This window comes from Borostomias antarcticus (genome assembly GCF_949987555.1).
Source record: "Borostomias antarcticus genome assembly, chromosome: 8".
Lineage (NCBI taxonomy): Eukaryota > Metazoa > Chordata > Actinopteri > Stomiiformes > Stomiidae > Borostomias > Borostomias antarcticus.
This window is the reverse complement of record NC_140241.1, coordinates 18635250-18654817: the sequence shown is the minus strand read 5'-3', so window position 1 is coordinate 18654817 and position 19568 is coordinate 18635250. Positions and strand designations below refer to the sequence as shown.

General features: G+C 47.3%; 2 protein-coding genes across 2 annotated transcripts; both read right to left on the bottom strand.

Annotated features, from left to right (window-relative positions):
* Positions 1–2707: 2707 nt before the first annotated feature.
* On the bottom strand, positions 2708–5923 carry car15 (carbonic anhydrase 15; the record flags this gene model as incomplete). The annotated part of the gene is made up of 8 exons (XM_084442502.1): positions 2708–2947; positions 3583–3743; positions 4042–4108; positions 4195–4287; positions 4403–4548; positions 4758–4934; positions 5110–5139; positions 5875–5923. 8 exons carry the CDS (start codon positions 5921–5923, stop codon positions 2708–2710), a joined length of 963 nt encoding a protein of 320 aa, XP_084298628.1.
* Positions 5924–11928: 6005 nt separating this feature from the next.
* dgcr2 (DiGeorge syndrome critical region gene 2) lies at positions 11929–19511 on the bottom strand (the record flags this gene model as incomplete). The annotated part of the gene is made up of 10 exons (XM_084441863.1): positions 19240–19511; positions 16877–16999; positions 14590–14676; positions 14247–14457; positions 14035–14111; positions 13532–13714; positions 13087–13290; positions 12782–12934; positions 12379–12615; positions 11929–12167 (listed from the first exon to the last, which is right to left on the bottom strand). The coding sequence occupies exons 1-10, from the start codon at positions 19319–19321 to the stop codon at positions 11929–11931; spliced, it is 1596 nt and encodes a 531-aa protein (XP_084297989.1). The 5' UTR covers positions 19322–19511.
* Positions 19512–19568: the final 57 nt, after the last annotated feature.

The following is a 19568-nucleotide window of genomic DNA, read 5'->3' as shown; positions in this document are numbered from 1 at the left end:
CCTCGATCGTAGAGGGTGGGTTAGTCGGGTTCAGGAGTTCCTCAAAGTGCTCCTTCCAACGCTCAATAACCTCCTCAGTTGAGGTCAGCAGTGTCCCATCCTTGCTGTACACAGCTTGGATGCACCCCCCTTTCCCTTCTTGAGGTGTCTGATGGTCTTCCAGAAACACTTTGGTGCCAACCGAAAGTCCTTCTCCATGGTTTCTCCGAACTCCTCCCACACCCGCTGCTTTGCCTTGGTCACGGCCGAAGCTGCAGCCCTCCGGGCCTGTCGATACCCTGCAACTGCTTCTGAGGTCTCCCAGACTAACATGTCCCGGAAGGCCTCCTTCTTCAGTCGGACAGCTTCCCTGACCACCAGTGTCCACCATGGTGTCCCGAGGGTTACCGCTCCTTGAGGTACCTATGGCCCTCAGGCCACAGCTCCCAGAAGCAGCTTCAGCAATGGAGGCTTCGAACACCGACCACTCGTGTTCGATGTCCCCAACCTCCACAGGGATGCCGGAGGTGGCAGTTGAAATCTCTCCGGACAGGCTCTTCCTCCAGACGTTCCCAGTTCACCCTCACTACACGCTTGGGTTTTCCAGGTCTGTCCAGAGGCTTCCCCCGCCATCGAACCCAGCTCACCACCAGATGGTGATCAGTGGACAGCTCTGCCCCTCTCTTCACCCAAGTGTCCAAAACACATGGCCTCAGATCAGATGATACGATAACAAAATCGATCATCGACCTTCGGCCTACGGTGTTCTGATGCCAAGTGTACTTGTGGGCACCCTTGTGTTCGAACATGGTGTTTGTTATGGACAAACCGTGACTAGCACAGAAGTCCAACAACAAAGCACCACTCGGGTTCAGATCGTGGTGGCCATGCCTCCCAATCACGCCCTTCCAAGTGTCTCCATCATTGCTCACGTGTGCATTGAAGTCCCCCAATAGGACAGTGGAGTCCCCTGCAGGAGCCCCATATAGGACTCCACTTAGGGTCTGTTAGAACGCCGAATACTCCGAACTGCTGTTTGGTGCATATGTACACACCACAGTCAAGAGTTCCCCCCCCCCCCCACAGCCCTAAGGCGTAGGGAGGCGACCCTCTCGTCCACTGGGGTGAACTCCAGTACAGAGGTGTTCAGCTGGGGGCTAGCTAGTATAGCCACACCTGCCTTACGCCTCATACCGTGAGCTACTCCGGAAAAGAATAGGGTCCAATCCCTATCCAGGAGTTTGGTTCCGGCGCAGGTGTTGTGCATGGAGGTTAGCCCCACCAGGTGTAATTGGCATGCTCCTCCTCCCTCACAAGCTCTGGCTCCTCCCCCCCCAGCGAGGTCACATTCCATGTCCCCAGAGCCAGCCTTTGCTGCCCGGGTCCCAGGTTGGCAGCGCACCTCATGTGGTTTAACCCTCCCAGTTTGACCAGGGACCTCATCATGTGGTTTAACCCTCCCAGTTTGACCAGGGACCTCATCATGAGGGTTAACCCCACCCCCTCACCATGGCTGCGCTGAGACTCCAATCATAAAAGTTTATATTTGACAAACTGTACAGTGAGCAGAAACATGACACACACACATACACACACACACACAGCTTTCGTGTGTCACCGGTGGAAATTGTCTCCTGCATTTCTCCCATCCAAGCCGTCCTCCTCCAGGGGCAGCCATCGTTCATGGTGCCCGGGGACCAAGTGCTCAGTCCAAGTCCTGGTCAGGGGCCAGACTGAAGAGCATCTCTTCTTCTGCATGATTTCCATATTGGGTTCTTTGAGAGAAAAGAAAGACCCAGAGACCTTCTTGCTGTGAGGTGACAGTACTAGGTACTGCACCACCGTGCCGCACGTGAGCGATTGTGGGGTTCAGTGTCTTGCTCAAGGACACTTAGGCACAATGCCGGAAGCTGGGATCGAACCGGGGACCTTGTGATCCCCAGCCGGCCGCTCTACCTCCCGACATCTTCTGACATCTTCTTAGTTCTCACCTCAGCTGTTATATACAGTATCAGCATTGTTGAATTGTGGCCAGAGTTACCTCATCCTCTGTCAGTCCTGATATCTACACGCGCCCCGGGGGGGGGGGAGGGGGGGTTAGAGGACAGAACAGCCTCTGTGTCGTTCCGGGCCACCCGGTCAGTGACAGGAGGAGGGTGGCGTGACAAGAAGAGAGAGAGAGGCTTTTCATTATCAATGTGGCTGTTGAGATCTGTCTGTAGATATGCCGTTTCTCCCTCCTATGCATTAACTGATGTCAAACTCACCATTACTGAGAGGAGCAAGGGAGACAGAGAGGCTCCACCAGAGACACAGTTCTGTCTTTGTCTGTTATTCTAAAATATCCAGGTCACTCAACTACCAGAACACACTGATACAAACACAGAAAGCCATGGAAGGACTGTAATGTAGCCAGAAATGCATTAACAGTATGATATTGTGCATAAATTACAGTTTAGCTTACCAGCATAACATGAGTTAAAACTGTTAAAATATATTGAATTCATGCGATCATATTGGTGAATTAATGTGATCATATTGCTGAAAACATACAACAGTGAATCACGTAAACAGTAAAACTCTTCACAGTATTGTGTCCTTCCTAGACCTCATCACCAGGGCTCTGAGTCCAGATGGAGCATGGAACTGGAATCACAGTAATGAACCAGTCTTCACCCAGGAGCAGAGAACAGGGTTAGACCAGGGTTAGACCCAGGTTAGACCAGGGTTAGACCAGGGCACAGAGCCGGAGTCCATAGATGCTCCCAGGTCCTAAAGCGAGCAGCAGCAGGAGCGTGGAGGTGGGTCTGGAGAGACGCGGCGCCGTGGCCGTGAGCAGCCTGGCCTCTCTGGAAGCGTAGACGCTGCGGCTGAAGGTGGGATGGACGTGGCGGAAGTTGTTCTGGAGACGCATGACCAGTTCTGTGTCCTCCTCTTTGGAGTATATACCAGACGCAAACTGGCCCAGCTGAAGACAAGGATTTCACCATTCACATTAATTGTAATTCCTTTGCAAACCATTACATTGACTCAACAGGAAATAAGTCATGTATCATTCCTTAGATGCAGATAGGCACCTCATCAGTATCATAGGATAGTCAATTAGTAATAAGAGTATTGCTGGGTTATTCAGTAATATTTTGGGATATTCAATGGTAACAACAGCATTTGATCATAAAAACAGTTTGGGCATGCTCAGTGAACGGACCTCACCTGTGAGTAGGAGATGTAGATCGGTCCAGAACTCACCTGTGAGTAGATGTAGATCGGTCTAGAACGCACCTGTGAGTAGGAGATGTAGATCGGTCCAGAACTCACCTGTGAGTAGGAGATGTAGATCTGTCCAGAACTCACCTGTGAGTAGGAGATGTAGATCGGTCCAGAACTCACCTGTGAGTAGGAGATGTAGATCGGTCCAGAACTCACCTGTGAGTAGGAGATGTAGATCGGTCCAAACTCACCTGTGAGTAGGAGATGTAGATCGGTCCAGAACTCACCTGTGAGTAGGAGATGTAGATCGGTCCAAACTCACCTGTGAGTAGGAGATGTAGATCGGTCCAGAACTCACCTGTGAGTAGGAGATGTAGATCGGTCCAAACTCACCTGTGAGTAGGAGATGTAGATCGGCACCTCAAAGACGGTCCAGACCACCACCTGGTAACAAGGAGGGGTGGTGAGGCTGCCATGGTAACGGTAGTACTGGCTCATGTTGTTCTCTGGCAGCAGGCCCATCAGAGGGAAAGGCTTGACTAATGCTGTTTGCCCTTGAAGAAAAGGGGAATATACAACCAAAATATATAATATATGCAACCATAATATATAGTATAAACAACCATTATAAATAATATATACAACCACAAGATATAATATATACAACCATAATATATAATATACACAACCATAGTATATAATATATACAACCATAATATATAATATATACGTCCATAATATACACAACCATAATGACCACTCACACAGTTCTAAGCCCATTGCAATGAATAGGTGCATGATTCAGAAGCAATGAAGATAACGTTTATGTTCCTGTCTGTGTATTCTGCAGACCTTTGTAAGCAACTGAAGAAAGTAGCTGGGAAATGCGTCCAAACTGGCCGTTGTCTGCGTACACAACCTGCAAGATAAATGTGAGCAATGACAAAACTCAAACAGGGATTTTCATGAATGTGTCTGTTGAGCACACTGTACTGTCCACGTTACATCAATGAAGAATCCAAGAACTGCCAAGCCAGTTGGGTCATTAAAAGCAGCTGTCAGATTGGGATGGCTTGACTTCATGTTGACAATGTGCATCTGCAAAAGGAAAATCATAATGAGCGGCATTCTGTCCACGGTATAGTTCAGTGGTAAGGTTCAGTGAGCACCTCCCATGCTGATAGGAGATGATGGGAGATGATGGCTCTCCTACCTCCATGGGGTACCGGAGGAGCTGCACCGTGTGCTCGGAGCCGTTGGAGGAGGGGCTTCCCCAGTGGAAGTGGATCTGGAGGGTTTGGTATGTCGCTGGGAGACCGCCACCACTCACCGACATCCCACTTCCCACCTCCATAACAACTAGACACAAACACAGACCACTCACTGACATCCAACATTTACTACACATTTCTCTATAGACTCTCATTATCCGTAGAATGGATGCCATGTGAAAAGTGATTTAATATCATTTGACATGAGAATAATGAATCAATGAAGTCCTCCTCAGTCTGGCATGGTGTTACAGCTCTACTGCACAATCATTCAGACTCTGATCTGATCATCCTCACTAGAATGTCCGTTGTTCCTGAGTTTCCAGCGTCCTGATTGGACAGCATCAAAGCCCTCCAGGTGTAGCGCCTCCAGTGAGTGGTTCCTGGTCATGTGATGGTCCAGGTTGATGGGAGAGTGGTGCTCCTCCAGGAGAGGGTGGCAGGAGGGGTAGGTGTCCCCCCAAGAATAGGGGTCTGTTAGTGGCACACTGAGCTCATACTTTATGGTGTTTCGAAAGTCACTACAGGTCATTTGTGTAAATATTTGTCTATCATATTCATCATATACTGTACTGTATGCACACTAAATGTCAATGTTTTTTCTTATAAAGTCATAAAAATGGAAAATGAGAGCAAATTTGACACTTACCGCACTGACCCTCATCATAACAGAAGTCATCTAAAAGGGTAGTAAATCATGGGGGGGGGGGGGGGGTTAGTGGGTCAATTATTGGTTTTCAAATCTACTTGAATAGGCCCATCTAATAGTTTGTGAACATAAGGCTAGCGAATGTTGTCTTCAATCATATTCATCACATTCTGTCCAGGGTTAGGGTTAGTGCTCTGCAGCCATGCTCATCACAGAGATGAGAAACTAAAGGACACTCACCACAACAACCCTCCTCGCAGGGCTCATCTACAACATGATCTGCAAAAGGATTTTATTAAACCGTCAAATAATTAGACAAATAATTACAAATCAAGAAAATAGGGGAGGATTGTTTACAACTGTGAATCTCTACATTTCAGTAACAGGCTGAACAGAGCTGAACGGCATTAACAATTATATATGGATTAACAGTTATATATGGATTAACACTTATATATGGCACATTATATATATAAATTATATATGGATTAACAGTTATATATGGCAAATGATATATATGTTATATATGGATGACATTTATGGCAAATGATATATAAGAGTTATGTATGGATTAACAGTTATATATGGCAAATTATATATATAAGTTATATATGAATTAGTTATATATGGCAAATGATATACTATAACAGTTATATATGCCACGTTATATATATAAGTTATATATGGCACATTATATATATAACAGTTAAATATGGCACAGCTATATGGATTCAGTTTGTCCTCATTAGCCTACAGGGTACTTACCCGAGGAAGAGCAGGTAACAAACATCAGGAAAGTGGTCAGAATAATCATCTTTAGATGAGCACAGTCGCACATTCGTCTAATGAAGTCTTATGGTAAATCAAGGCGGCGGGCCAAACCGGTCTCCTGCTGAAGGGCTCTGAGTGCTCCGACCTCCAGGAGGACTGGACCTGAATGCAGAGTGGCTCCCTCAGCCAGGCTGGTCAGTGGAGGGACGGGCAGAGCGTCTCTCAGTCTCAGGCTGGTCATGGGGGGACAGGCAGAGCGTCTCTCAGTCTCAGGCTGGTCATGGGGGGACAGGCAGAGGGACAGGCAGAGCGTCTCTAAGTCTCAGGCTGGTCATGGGGGGACGGGCAGAGGGACAGGCAGAGCGTCTCTAAGTCTCAGGCTGGTCATGGGGGGACAGGCAGAGCGTCTCTCAGTCTCAGGCTGGTCATGGGGGGACCGGCAGAGGGACAGGCAGAGCGTCTCTAAGTCTCAGGCTGGTCATGGGGGGACAGGCAGAGCGTCTCTCAGTCTCAGGCTGGTCATGGGGGGACAGGCAGAGCGTCTCTCAGTCTCAGGCTGGTCATGGGGGGACGGGCAGAGGGACAGGCAGAGCGTCTCTAAGTCTCAGGCTGGTCATGGGGGGACAGGCAGAGCGTCTCTCAGTCTCAGGCTGGTCATGGGGGGACGGGCAGAGGGACAGGCAGAGCGTCTCTAAGTCTCAGGCTGGTCATGGGGGGACAGGCAGAGCGTCTCTCAGTCTCAGGCTGGTCATGGGGGGACAGGCAGAGCGTCTCTCAGTCTCAGGCTGGTCATGGGGGGACAGGCAGAGGGACAGGCAGAGCGTCTAAGTCTCAGGCTGGTCATGGGGGGACAGGCAGAGCGTCTCTCAGTCTCAGGCTGGTCATGGGGGGACAGGCAGAGCGTCTCTCAGTCTCAGGCTGGTCATGGGGGGACAGGCAGAGGGACAGGCAGAGCGTCTAAGTCTCAGGCTGGTCATGGGGGGACAGGCAGAGGGTCTCTCAGTCTCAGGCTGGTCATGGAGGAACAGGCAGAGGGATGGGTATACGGCTAATAGCTCAAATGGATGCATGTGGGCCTATATAACCTATAGGTGTACATGTACAGCCAACAGATAGTTATATATTTGATAGGGCAGAGTCAACAATAAATCACTGACACGTGCAGTGGTTTGACATGAGTCAGTTGCTTTGCGCCACCATGCTTTAAATCACCTAGATGCTAGTAGCCTAAATATGCTCTTTGGTCTCAAAACAAATCAAAATAACCAGTAAGAGGCCTTATGTGTGCGATGAATATTTCCGCTTGCTATAAATAATCTCCATCTATCTCGCCAGCAGGGACAGGAAGTCTGGGGGCTCTGCTTCCTCCAGTGGAGCGGTCCAGGGGTTTCCAGAGCGTCACCTTCATCCTCCGGACGTTTGGTCACGTGGCTGAGGGATTTCCTTGATGAATTGAGAGGGTCTAGACTACAGGGCTAAAATGCCACATGTAATGAAGCTCAAGGCCTCTTGTGACTGAAAATGTCTGTCTTATTTTAGCCCCTTCCTAAAATAAGTTATTGAACAAAGGTTGTCCTTCATGATAGAATTTATTTGGCATTTGATTAGATGTACATCTACCTCAGAAAAACACAAACCCCCCCCCTGCAAATTAAGCATAGTTTCTTTTTAAAAGCTATGAAATAAATGACAGTAAAATGTATTAATGTTCAATTTTACATAACACATTTTAAACCCATGGAAAGTATTTTTCACACCACCATAGTATAATAACACAACTACAGCGGGTCGCATCTTTAAAGGGCAACTACACCCCATTTCAGCCTTCGCATCCCCTCTCTCTTTAAAAAAGAAAGAAAGAAAACCGTTCAGGCATAGCATTAGCCAGCCGTCCCCACCTGCAGCTACGAGCTGCTCCCCTGAGATGAGAGGCCACCTCCACGGCGCTTCTACAATCAATCTCAACGACAGTTGAACCACTAAGAGCAAAAGTAATTTTGCTATATTTTAGAGTAGCCTAGGTAGGACTGCAGATGAAATGGGCGATTGTAGGCTATACTGGGCAGGTTTCATGTTACAGCGACACTAGACAGGTCAGCTGCAAGGGGAGGTAGAACGCTAAGAAGCCAGTAGGCGTGTCTGTTAGCAGCAGACTCCAGATCAGCTGAACCACAGGCGCTGCTGCACGGCGACGATGGGGGAGCTTTCAGACTACAGAAATAGGGGGAAAGTAGACAATTTAATTTCATAATAAATAAAGAACCATTGCTAAACAAAAATAAAAGTCTGTCTTCATTACTGGTGGAGGGATGTTTCTAACAGTTGCCTACTGTAGGTTGTAAATTGGGCCTATATTTAGGCTACTGTAGATAGTAAATTGGGCCTATATTTAGGCTACTGTAGATAGTAAATTGGGCCTATATTTAGGCTAGTGTAGATAGTAAGTTGGGCCTATATTTAGGCTACTGTAGATTCTAAGTTGGGCCTATATTTAGGCTACTGTAGATTCTAAGTTGGGCCTATATTTAGGCTACTGTAGCAAACCTTGCCAAAAGCTAGTAAACAACCATTATAGGCAAAGGAACTCACCTCTCATCCAAACAGTAGCTGTGGGTGCAAAGCAGGAGGCCCTCCTATGCTTGACATTTCATAGGCAACTGATTTTTCCATTGATACATTTTACATTGATAAGGCAACGTTATCCCAATCTCAATATAATTTACTTTCAGAGCCTCTATATCAGCAATACAAAGACACTGGACTAAGCTTATTAATTATGCCAAATATGCAATCAGATGGGGCATCGTCTTGTAATGCAGTGTAATGAAACACCTAAAGCCAATAAAATAGTACTGTCCAGTATGTCACAATGGAACAGGTTACATGTTAGACTTGAGTCCAGCCTACTGCTAGATGTGCTCAGAGGTGCCCCCTGGTGGTTGGGTGGAGGCCTCAGCACATTCCACACTGATGGGATCAGGGTCATCTAAAGGCCGCAGTGGTGTGGGGGTCCAGTGCACATAGAATAGAGACCTGTAGACAAGCATGAGGGCTACTCCTGAACCAAGATCAGCAGACAATGTTTGCTTAAAATTATTCCATTTTAAAAATCGTTCGCTCAGCATGCCCAAAGATTTATAATTTAAAAAAACAAACAAAAAAACATGCACTTGCAGGTCTAAAAACAAGCTGAAAACACACTCAAACCAAAGATTCCAACCCCCCCAAAAAACAGCCCCGAGACATGCACACGCTACTTTTCACAATTCATGAGAACAAATGATTTCCTTGGATAACCCACATGGGATTGTCTGTGTTGAAAAAAGACATTGGAGACCGACTAGAAACAAAGTTGAGATGCTATGTACAGTACACACATTAAAACATGGGACACACACACACACAAGCACGCAAAGCTGCAATTCTCAAGGTGGATCTGAAGCTATTTCAGTGCTGGTGGTGAGAAAACATAACAACAAAAGGCCAAGGAGATACCATACTGTGTGAGTACTGGAGATACCATACTGTGTGAGTGCTGGAGATACCATACTGTGTGGGTGCTGGAAACAGTTGGCTTGTAGACCACCCTTTAAGGGGCCTTTGTGCTTTCAACAGGCCTGGCATTGAAACCTTTGACCTTTCAACTACACGTGATCAAGCACAGCAGGGGAGGAGCTTCCCAGAGGTCTATAAAGTGATTCCCACAATGGGGTCAAATGATGCAACTTAAATATAGATCCATGGTTAGTAAGTATAGTGTCTTTCAGCTGTAAAACCCCTCTGAAATGAGCAGGAAACAGAAGTGAAAAGAGACATGCCAGGCCAGACATGGGCTGCGTTCCGAATCGCCTACTACCCTACTATATAGTAAGCCAAAACAGAATGTAGTATGTCCCAATACATAGTATGCCACATGCAGTATGGCAAAAGTACCAGGATGACCTACTACATCCGGTCGTATTTTGCAGTATGCAAGCCAGCAGGCTTTTCTGGCTATTCTGACCCACAATCCTGTGCGCAGCGGAAATGTGCGTCACATGTGCGAGTCGTGACAGCTGTAGACGAATGTCGCGTTATGGACAGCGACGGATGTGGGCAAATTTCAAGGCGCAATGTTATGACAAGGTAGTATGTCCCAATTGGATGCCTACTGCTTGCAAAGTACATACTTTCTAAGGGCAGCTGTAGTAGGTACTGGTAGTAAGAAGTAGAAGTATGCGATTCGGAACGCAGCCATGGTTACGACTAAACCAGGTTCCCACTAAACCAGGTTCCCACTGAACCAGGTTCCCACTGAACCAGGTTTCCACTGAACCAATTACAAACCAGCTCATTCAGCCTGGGTAGATTAACTCCACATGATGGCGTAAGTCACTGAAATAAATGAATTAGATGTAAAAAAAAAAAATAGTACAATGGATCCAAGGACAGCATCCAACAATGATGATACTGTATCCTAATTTTCAGTTACAGTTGAAAAACATGTTGAGTTTCAAAATACTTGTTCAGTAATGTCACTAAAAGCAAATGCATTTTCTATCATTAAAAAAACAAAACACCTGTATGCAAAGCGTATATGCACATGTAATCGACTGGAGGAGAGGATTGGTTTTGTATTCAATATTTCGCAAGGAGAATCTAGCAACATATTTTGAAAACAATGTCATAATGGCATATTGACAGTAATTGATCACCATGAGCTATAAATGAAAAGCTTGACACTGTTGCCATTTTCTGTCGTCATGTGTGCTCAATGTTCATATCTCACCAGAAACAATCAAGACTACAGTCTACCTTATTAAATACAAGGACACAAAAATCAACTCAACATCTACCACTAGAACTCAAGAAATACATTTCATATGAACATTCTTTGCAACATAATATGTTGCATCATTACCTCATAAAAAGCCTAACTGTAAAGTAGACTTCAGTAAATGACTGGTTTTCATGCCATGGACACCGGCTCCTGCTAGTTTTTCCCCTGCCTGCCTTCATCCGTTACTGCTGGTCTGGTGTCCCCACAGCATTCGTCTGACCGCTCCTTTCATTAAACCCACCGGTAGCGTAAGAAACTAGTTGAGTCCAGCAAGCATGCAGCACTCTACATCACTCAGCGTACCTTAAGATTTCTGCAAGTCGACAAACCTCTCGTACCAAAACGGTTTCATTCCAAATTTCTGCTTTCAATCTGGAAGACATCTATGAACTTAGCATATCAGACTGATTAGAGTGAAGTAATATGTATAAAACATAAAAAAGGACAACAAAGATAATGAGCTTTTTCCATTTAGAGAGGGTTAGGGACCTCAGACTTATTGCGAGGAAGAGCTGATGCCCCATTATGATGCAAACACAAGCATGAGGAACAATCTGGTGTGGATCCATCTCCTCCCTCACTACTACCTTCTGATGGGTTTTGACTGCAAGTACAACAAACTGAAACAGGCACAGACCTGAGGGACTATATACACATCAGGGTCTCTAATTCAAAAGCTTAGTCCAATTTCAACTAGAAGCAGAAGCACAGCCTCTTCAGCCGGGCGCAGTGTTAGTCATCTCTATACAGAATCACTTTCTCTGCCCAGTCCTCTTTGTCTTAGTCTGCCAGCCTGTAGAGAAACAATCTGCTCCACTCCGGTCTCGCAGATCTGCTGTAGAGGACCAGTCGTCCAGATGAACCAGGTATCAGACAGACACCATCCCCTCAGCCAGATGAACCAGGTATCAGACAGACACCATCCCCTCAGCCAGATGAACCAGGTATCAGACAGACACCATCCCCTCAGCCAGATGAACCAGGTATCAGACAGACACCATCCCCTCAGCCAGATGAACCAGGTATCAGGCGGACACCATCCCCTCAGCCAGATGAACCAGGTATCAGACAGACACCATCCCCTCAGCCACGATTCAAACAGGCCAGTAAGGTTCTCCGCACTGTCACAAAACTAGGCTGGTCCATCTTGGTCTCAGTCTGACTCAGTCTGACTCAGTCTAACCCTCGTATTCTAGTCCCCCCCCCCCCCCCCCCCTATTATCGTGGACCTATACCACGGTGCTGAGGGAGGAGCTGCTGCTGTCTGCAGGCATGGCGTCGGGGGCGTGTCCGTCGGTGGGCGTGTCCGGCCCCACCAGGAGGGTGCTACTGTCGATGGAGTCCTCCCGCTCCGTCTGAGAGGACGGCGCCGAGTCCGGCTGAGGAGCCGAGGCGTCCGGGACGTCTGGCTGGAGCCCCTCCCCCATGGCGCTCATCTGGCCGGGTACGATGGAAACCCCGTTACGCCCTGGAGAGACCAACCACCAACAACAACACTGAGCAGGTCGGTAGGCAGAGCTGGGCGGAGCTCCAACATTTACATGGGCCCCAACGACGGTGGCAACAGTTACGGGTGTTACTGCAATACGGCTTGCATGTCTCAATCACATTCAGAATGCATTTCAATTTGAGCTCCACTGTACATTCCATGTCTGAGAGGGTGTGGCATGTCCACCTACCCAGGTCCACATACAGGATGCTGTCTGGGTTGATGGAGGCTTCGTAAGGAGGCGGGGGGTCGTCCGGGTGCTGGATGTCAGGGTATTTGTAGGCAGCGTAGGGTGGCGGTGGCTCCTGGAAGTGAAAGGCGCCTCCCTCGCCATCGTCGGAGAGGTGCAGGGGGGTCAGGCCCGTGCCGAAGGCGTCCGGTCCATAGTCGAACCCTGGGACTCTGCGGCCCAGGTTGAAATGGTGCACTGAGAGCCAAGAGATCCCGCAGTCAGAAATGGGTCAGAAATACATGTAAAAACCAGCAATCACAACTGGGCGTCACGCAGCATCAGACAGGACCGGTGCTTCTACCATTGAGGTGAGGCACTTCCCGCGTGTTCTGGACCAAACATGGGTGGCTGGTCTACTCACGATTTCCTCCAATCAGAGTCTCGATGCGTTCGCGCCGACGCTGGCGCAGCCTGTGAACCATGAAGAGCAGCAGGGAGAGGATGAGGAAGGAGGAGATGCAGCTGACGATCAGACGCATCCCACTGGCCATGGAGTCAAACAGGCTGCTCCCATCTGAGAGACAGACAGACACAGAGACAGACACACACACACACACACACACACACACACACACACAGTAAGACAGAGAAGTGAAGAGTGGATTCAGCCGCCATAGGCACCCCACAGCCTTCTTCTCTGGCGCTGAGGCCCTGTCAGAGCAGTACCTGGGTCCAGACAGGTGAACTTGCAGCACTCCTTGGGGTCCTTGCGGAAGTGCTGGCAGGCCTGGGGCCTCTCGCACAGCGCGGCCACACACATCTCCGGCTCGCCGTCGTGACACGTGCAGCTCAGACAGGGGTCGTCCCCCTTAGGGGTGAAGTAGAAGCCCTCGTTCACCACATTGTCCTTGATGTCCACACATGTCTGCCCTGTTGAGGCAGGCACAGGTTTAACACAAGGGGCTAACTAACGAAGCAAAATTAATACGATACTAATGTCATATCGGTATTTCATTTCTGATGTAAAACCACATCAGAGCAATTAAAGCTGCAGGATTCACTGCTATGATTCTGATTATTATGATGACAGAGAACCAGGTTGCTTCAGCTCTCTGTCCACATCCAGACTGAAGCTACATCTGCAGGTGATGTTTGAGGAGAGAACACGTACTCCTCTTGCAGAGGAAGGGGAACTTCTTGTAGCAGTTCTCGGCGTGCCAGCTGTGTAGGCCGCGCTCGTTCATGCTCTTGATCTGGAAGCGCTGCAGCTGGGCGCAGAAGATGTTGTCCTGGGTGGGAGACGCGTCCCCGAAGTTGGTCAGGCCCTCTGGAGGCAGGAACACCTGCATGGGCCCTGCTCAGTAAGGCGAGAGAGAGATGGTCAGGCTCTCTGGAGGATGGGTCCTTCAGTAAGGAGAGAGAGATGGTCAGGCCCTAGTCTGGAGGATGGGCCCTGTTCAGTAACAGAGAGAGAGAGAGTTGGTCAGGCCCTAGTCTGGAGGATGGGTCCTTCAGTAATGGAGAGAGAGTTGGTCAGGCCCTGTGGAGGATGGGCCCTTCAGTAACGGAGAGAGAGAGAGCAGAGGGGCAAGCACTGCTCACATGCTAAATGATGGTTGAAGCTGAAACTGCTCAGAACTAAATAAAACCGTAAAATACCCAGTTTGAACTTACCTTTATTAGCCACCTCCCATTTTCCCTCCAGAGAATGGTTCTTATTGGTGATCACGTACTGGTAGCCCACCCAGAACCTGAATCAGAGAGGTAGAAACCATCAGAAACATCTAGAGGCTCATATGCCTGGTTAATACCCCCCCCCCTCAAGGTTAATGCCCCCCCCAAGGTTAATGTATGGAATTCAGTAGATAGTAAACTGACACACTTACTTGCACTGGTCTTTGCGCTCGCACACTTTCTCGTCAAAGTCCACCTCAATCTTGAGGATGAACTGGAGTTCCTCGTTGGTGACGAAGGTAGCCAGCGAGCCGTTGACTTTCCAGCACGTCTCCACAGCCTGCCAGTAGTTCTCGTTCTTCAGGTAGACCTTGTAGCAGCTGGCCGTCTTCTCATAGTGGTGCCAACCGCTGGGACACTTCTCTGTGGACAGAAAGGACTCGTTAGGAATTACAAGCAACAACGTCAATTATTTACACTGTTGTTCCACAACAATTCAGGTAGTTTAAACATGGCTGGATGCGAGGAGAGGTAAACTGAGGGAGAGAATCTTACTGTTAAAGCGCACAGGCTGGGCTACTCCTATAACGTCTTCCACCTGGTCAAAGCCATTGCCGAAACGGAACCTCTCCTCCATTATGGCTGTAAGGGAGAAACAGAGAGGGAGGGAGGGACAGGGGTTATGGTCATTGGGACATCATGTATTGAGCACTTATTAGACAAAGCCATACTGTGTATAAACTGTCCTGAAAGGTCAGATCAATGTGCACAGTGGCCTCGCGTCTCCCGGAAAGCCTGGTTTCTGTTCATGGTCGAGAGCCCCCTTTCCCGTCTCTAGAGACGCCTTCTAACAACCTCTTTCCTTGTTTATGCCGCAGTGTTGTCGTTTGTTCGCCAAAGATAGATCGCTACGAGACAGAAGACATGGACATACCAGACATGGACATACCAGACATGGACATACCAGACATGGACAAACCAGACATGGACAAACCAGACATGGACAAACCAGACATGGACAAACCAGACATGGACATACCAGACATGGACATACCAGACATGGACAAACCAGACGAAGTATTACAAGAACTTAACACCATTGAAGGAGGGTGCCCACCTGATGACCCCGATGAAGTAAGTAATCCCCCACCCTATAAGGCCTATAAGTCCCTTGTGATTTGCTTAACTACAACTTAAAGGCGAATGTTCGTTTTTGACAACCTGGACCTTATTTACGGCATATTATAAGACGTTTGACTCACAGAGATAACTTTGGTGTAATTCGGAGGCCTGTAGAAGAAATTTAAAATCCATGTAATGGCGGCGGACGGGGCACTGAGAATGCAGCTTCTAAAAAATCTATTTTCTGCCGCGAAACTGTTGTTTTCATCAATCTGTCTTTATGAATCGCTAGTTCTGCTTACATAGAGCGAGGGCTTGTTGTGGTTTTTCACATGCCTCTGTAATATGGTCTTTAGAAACGTCTTTAGAAACGAAATAGCTTCCCCACTTGCTCCAGCACACATGCGCACAGCGCGCAGACTGGCTATTCTCCGTTACGTCTGTAGGCTACACTCACGGCTCACATTCTCTACTCTACAATCGGCTTGTTGGTGCCTGGAATATTGTGTGCAATATGCCTGAATATTTATCAGATTTTGAGGATATAGAAGATGACTTAGAATATGATGGACGCCGATCGTAGCGTAGAGAATGTGAGCTGCGAGTGTAGCCTACAGACGGAGAATAGCCAGCATGCGTGCTGGAGCAAGATACTGACAAGCAATGACAAGAACTCCACTGTACCTGGCTGTACCTACTTGTTACATAAACAATTTAATGGACCTGTGCCGGTGTTGCTCCAGAGAGATGAAGTCCACGTGGTAAGTTTCCTTCCAGACTGGGTAGAGCCTACACCTTGTCCACCTGGTGAGTTTCTAGCCTACACATCCTGCGTCTTGTTGCATCTTTTGCCGTTTTTGTCAGTGTGATAGGTGGTGATGCCATTACACTAATCTTTCCATTACATTATGTAAATAAGTATTAGATTAAGCAGCTTGTTTTGGGCTGCAAATTTATTTATTTATCTATTTTTCATTTTGAGATTAGGATAGTTACTCGAACTGTAAGCGGCAGATCACAGCCCAATATCCATTTAGGAAACGAAAATCTATATCCGCTTAGACTGGGGTGACAACTGAGAAGCTGCAGGCTAGAGAACAGAGCTACGAACAAACAGCCCAATCAAATAAAAAGAAAGCTGGAGGCAACAGTGGCTACATCAAATGACATCATAATAACACGTGAAACAAGATGAACAAGCTACACAGGTCACATTGGGCATGCTGTGCCCAATCCTTCCAATAATTCCTACTATGCAGCCAGAGATCAAGGGATCAATGCCCTCTCTGGATTTAAGAAGGGTGTTTTTTCCCCAAAGAGTGTCAACAAACATAGCTGTCAATGAATGGGGTGAAGGAACATACCCATAGCTATTCAGAGCAGGAAGTCTGCTGAGATGATAAAGAGTTGTGAGAGTGGTCAGATAGTGAACATAAAGAGTGAATACAGTCTTCCTGATGCTACAGTGTCACGTCATGTCAAACATACACTATAAGCATGTGGGTGGTGGGGTTGAGGGGGAAAGCCTGAGGTCTGTGTGATTTTAGCACTCAGGTTAGGGTCAGGTTAGGTTGGGGTTAGGTTAGGGTCAGGGTCAGGTTGGGGTTAGGTTAGGGTCAGGTTAGAGTTAGGTTGGGGTTAGGTTAGGGTCAGGTTAGGGTTAGGTTGGGGTTAGGTTAGAGTTAGGTTAGAGTTAGGTTAGAGTTAGGTTACCACTTACGGGGGCAGTCGACCTCGTCACTCTTGTCCTCGCATGCCGTCCAGCCGTCACACTGCCAGGACATGGGGATGCACTGCATCTTCCCACTGCGGCAGGCGAACTGGCCAGGGTTGCAGCGCAGCTCTGGAAGACAACATGGGGTCAGCAGGTCAGAGGCATGGTCACACACAGCGCCCCCTTTTATCTGCCAGTCACTGCAACATGTCATCTGATCTCCCCCTAAATGAACACATCCTCAGAGTTAAACACAGGGAAATGCAGTAGTAGTGTATTGAAGATACAGTATGTCCTCAAAGTTGAGCCTAGGGGCCCTTATTGGTTCAGTTTACTACAGGCTGGTAACCCAGTGTATTAATGCTTTAATAACTAAAGTAAAAACATTGTTCTTTCACATAGCATTGCATTTTACAGTCCATAAAACTTAAAAATGAACAACCAAATTGCTACACAACATGGTTTTTGCAATCAGTTCTGTGTCAGAGATTCGAAAGGGAAGAGCTGGATACAAACATAAGTTTCTTCACAAGTAAAACACTAGCTGTGGAACTTTACAGGGTGCACCCCTGGGGATGCCTGTGTAAACATCCAACAACACATAACACTGCTAGATCGTCAGTATCTCTGGGTCATGTGTGATTAACGTGAGACTTATCAGGGTGACTTCTCGTCAGGCTTTTCCCCTGAGGGGTGAGCAGCACTAGCCATTTTAAGACACGTAGACAACTATTTTTCTTTATATTGTATAGATTTGTATTTCTTGCGTAATTTGTAAATTGTGTATTTGTAATTATCTGTAATGAGCACATCACGGAGCCGGCAGCAACATTGCACTGTGATTACACTACGTTTACATAGTAACCCTAACCCTAATCCTAACCCTAAACCCTAACCCTATCCCTCTAACAATCTGAATCTGAACTCTGGACATTCTAACGTAAATTGTCAGGGCACTAAAGGGACATAGAGGGTCTCAATTATCCCATGATAAATATAATCCCAGAGGCTGTTTCCATTTGTACCCATTAACAAAGAGAATAGCAACAGTGGTGAAAGCTAATGAGCAGCCTGGTTTATAACCTCCACCCTGCAGGTTGTGCTGCTTACCGGACGTTAATCCTGTTGCCAGAGCTAACCGCGGACCTGAAACACTATTTTAAAAGGCAAGATAAACCAACCTTGATCCCAACCTTGATCCCAACAAACTCCCTGTTTGGACTGAAAACCACACTAGAAGCTCAGAATGGAGCCTGGTATAAGGTCAATAACAGGCTGGTTTTCTAGGGTTAGGTAGCTAGCTAACCCTGCTACACAGTACAGTTTTCCACCAAAAGAGCTTTGACTTGCAAGTACATGGAAAAGGCCCCTGGTCCTTTACAGACATTCTCTCTGCCTACCAGTAGGTACTGGGTAAGTAATGGTGCAGGGGTATGATGACCATCTGTCATTGAGATACAGAGGGTTGAGTTTAAAACAGATGGAACCAGTCCAGGACCACCCACTATTCTAGCTCTCTCCGCTTCTAAATGTGAATGTTGTCCTATCAAGCTCCAAACAACCAGCTATGTGCACGATAATTAGCCTACCACAGAAGGTATGACTGATAACATAGAATCACTAAAAAGATTAGGCCTAAGTCTGTGACTTCTCACCTTTCCTCTGACACACAAGTCCAAACACTTTAAATCCTGGTCCATGACAGCTTGGCACAAAACTATTCTGTCACGTTCAACCCCAAAGGGGGCAACCCTGTGGCTTGTGAACACCTGTTCGAGCAGACAGTGTAATCTCCTATGAGCAGGGAAACTCATACTGGTCATTTCTGCAGGAAAGGGCCCGGATCCTGACATGTTTAAGCGTCTTTACCAGATTGATGTGGTTGTCTGATAAATTAAGACCTTTCTATGATCAGGATACATGTTATGGATTAAATTATGTGTGTCATATGTAGCATCAAGATAAAGGTAGGCTATCGATGTGTACAATTAAATGCTCCGGGATGAAAGCGATGTGGTGTGGATAGAAAAGATACCAAATCAGTTCTCTGCATGGTTTTAGGGAGATTGGTTCCGCCATATAGCATAAAAAGCTAGCAAGTCCTCTTGACAATCACAAGTTGTCATAACAAGGGCACACAAATTCCACCAAACACATAAACCACGCGCTATAGGCTTCGGAGCTGAGCGACAGAGCACTGCGCACAGCAACAGCGGCAGAGGGAAAAATCTGATCCGTGGTCGAGCAGGCAGACGCCATACAGACAACAGGCCTACGAGCTGGCTACGTAGCTTAGCCCGTGGGTATGCACAGAGCAGCAAGGCAACTATATGAAGGAATTGCAATCAATTACATATCACCAGTCTTACCTGTCCGTGGTGGGTCTGTTAAAGTAAGGACGAAGAGTAGAGAAAGAAGGACCAAACTGCTGCTGTCCGCCTTTGGCAACATTTATCCTCCATTCATAGTAACTCCTCTAATGAGAAATAAATAAGACTACCCGAGGTTTAAACCACCGTTGGCTTCGGCTCTAGAAGCGCCAAAGATAATATCTATTGATTCACAATCATTTAGACTTGGCAATTCACTACCAAACGTGGGATCCAAAATAACAGTGAGATTGCGAACTAAATAGCTAAATCCCTAAACTATTCCCTGTTTTATGTTCGGCCCGTTCGCGATTTGAGAGCGGATATAA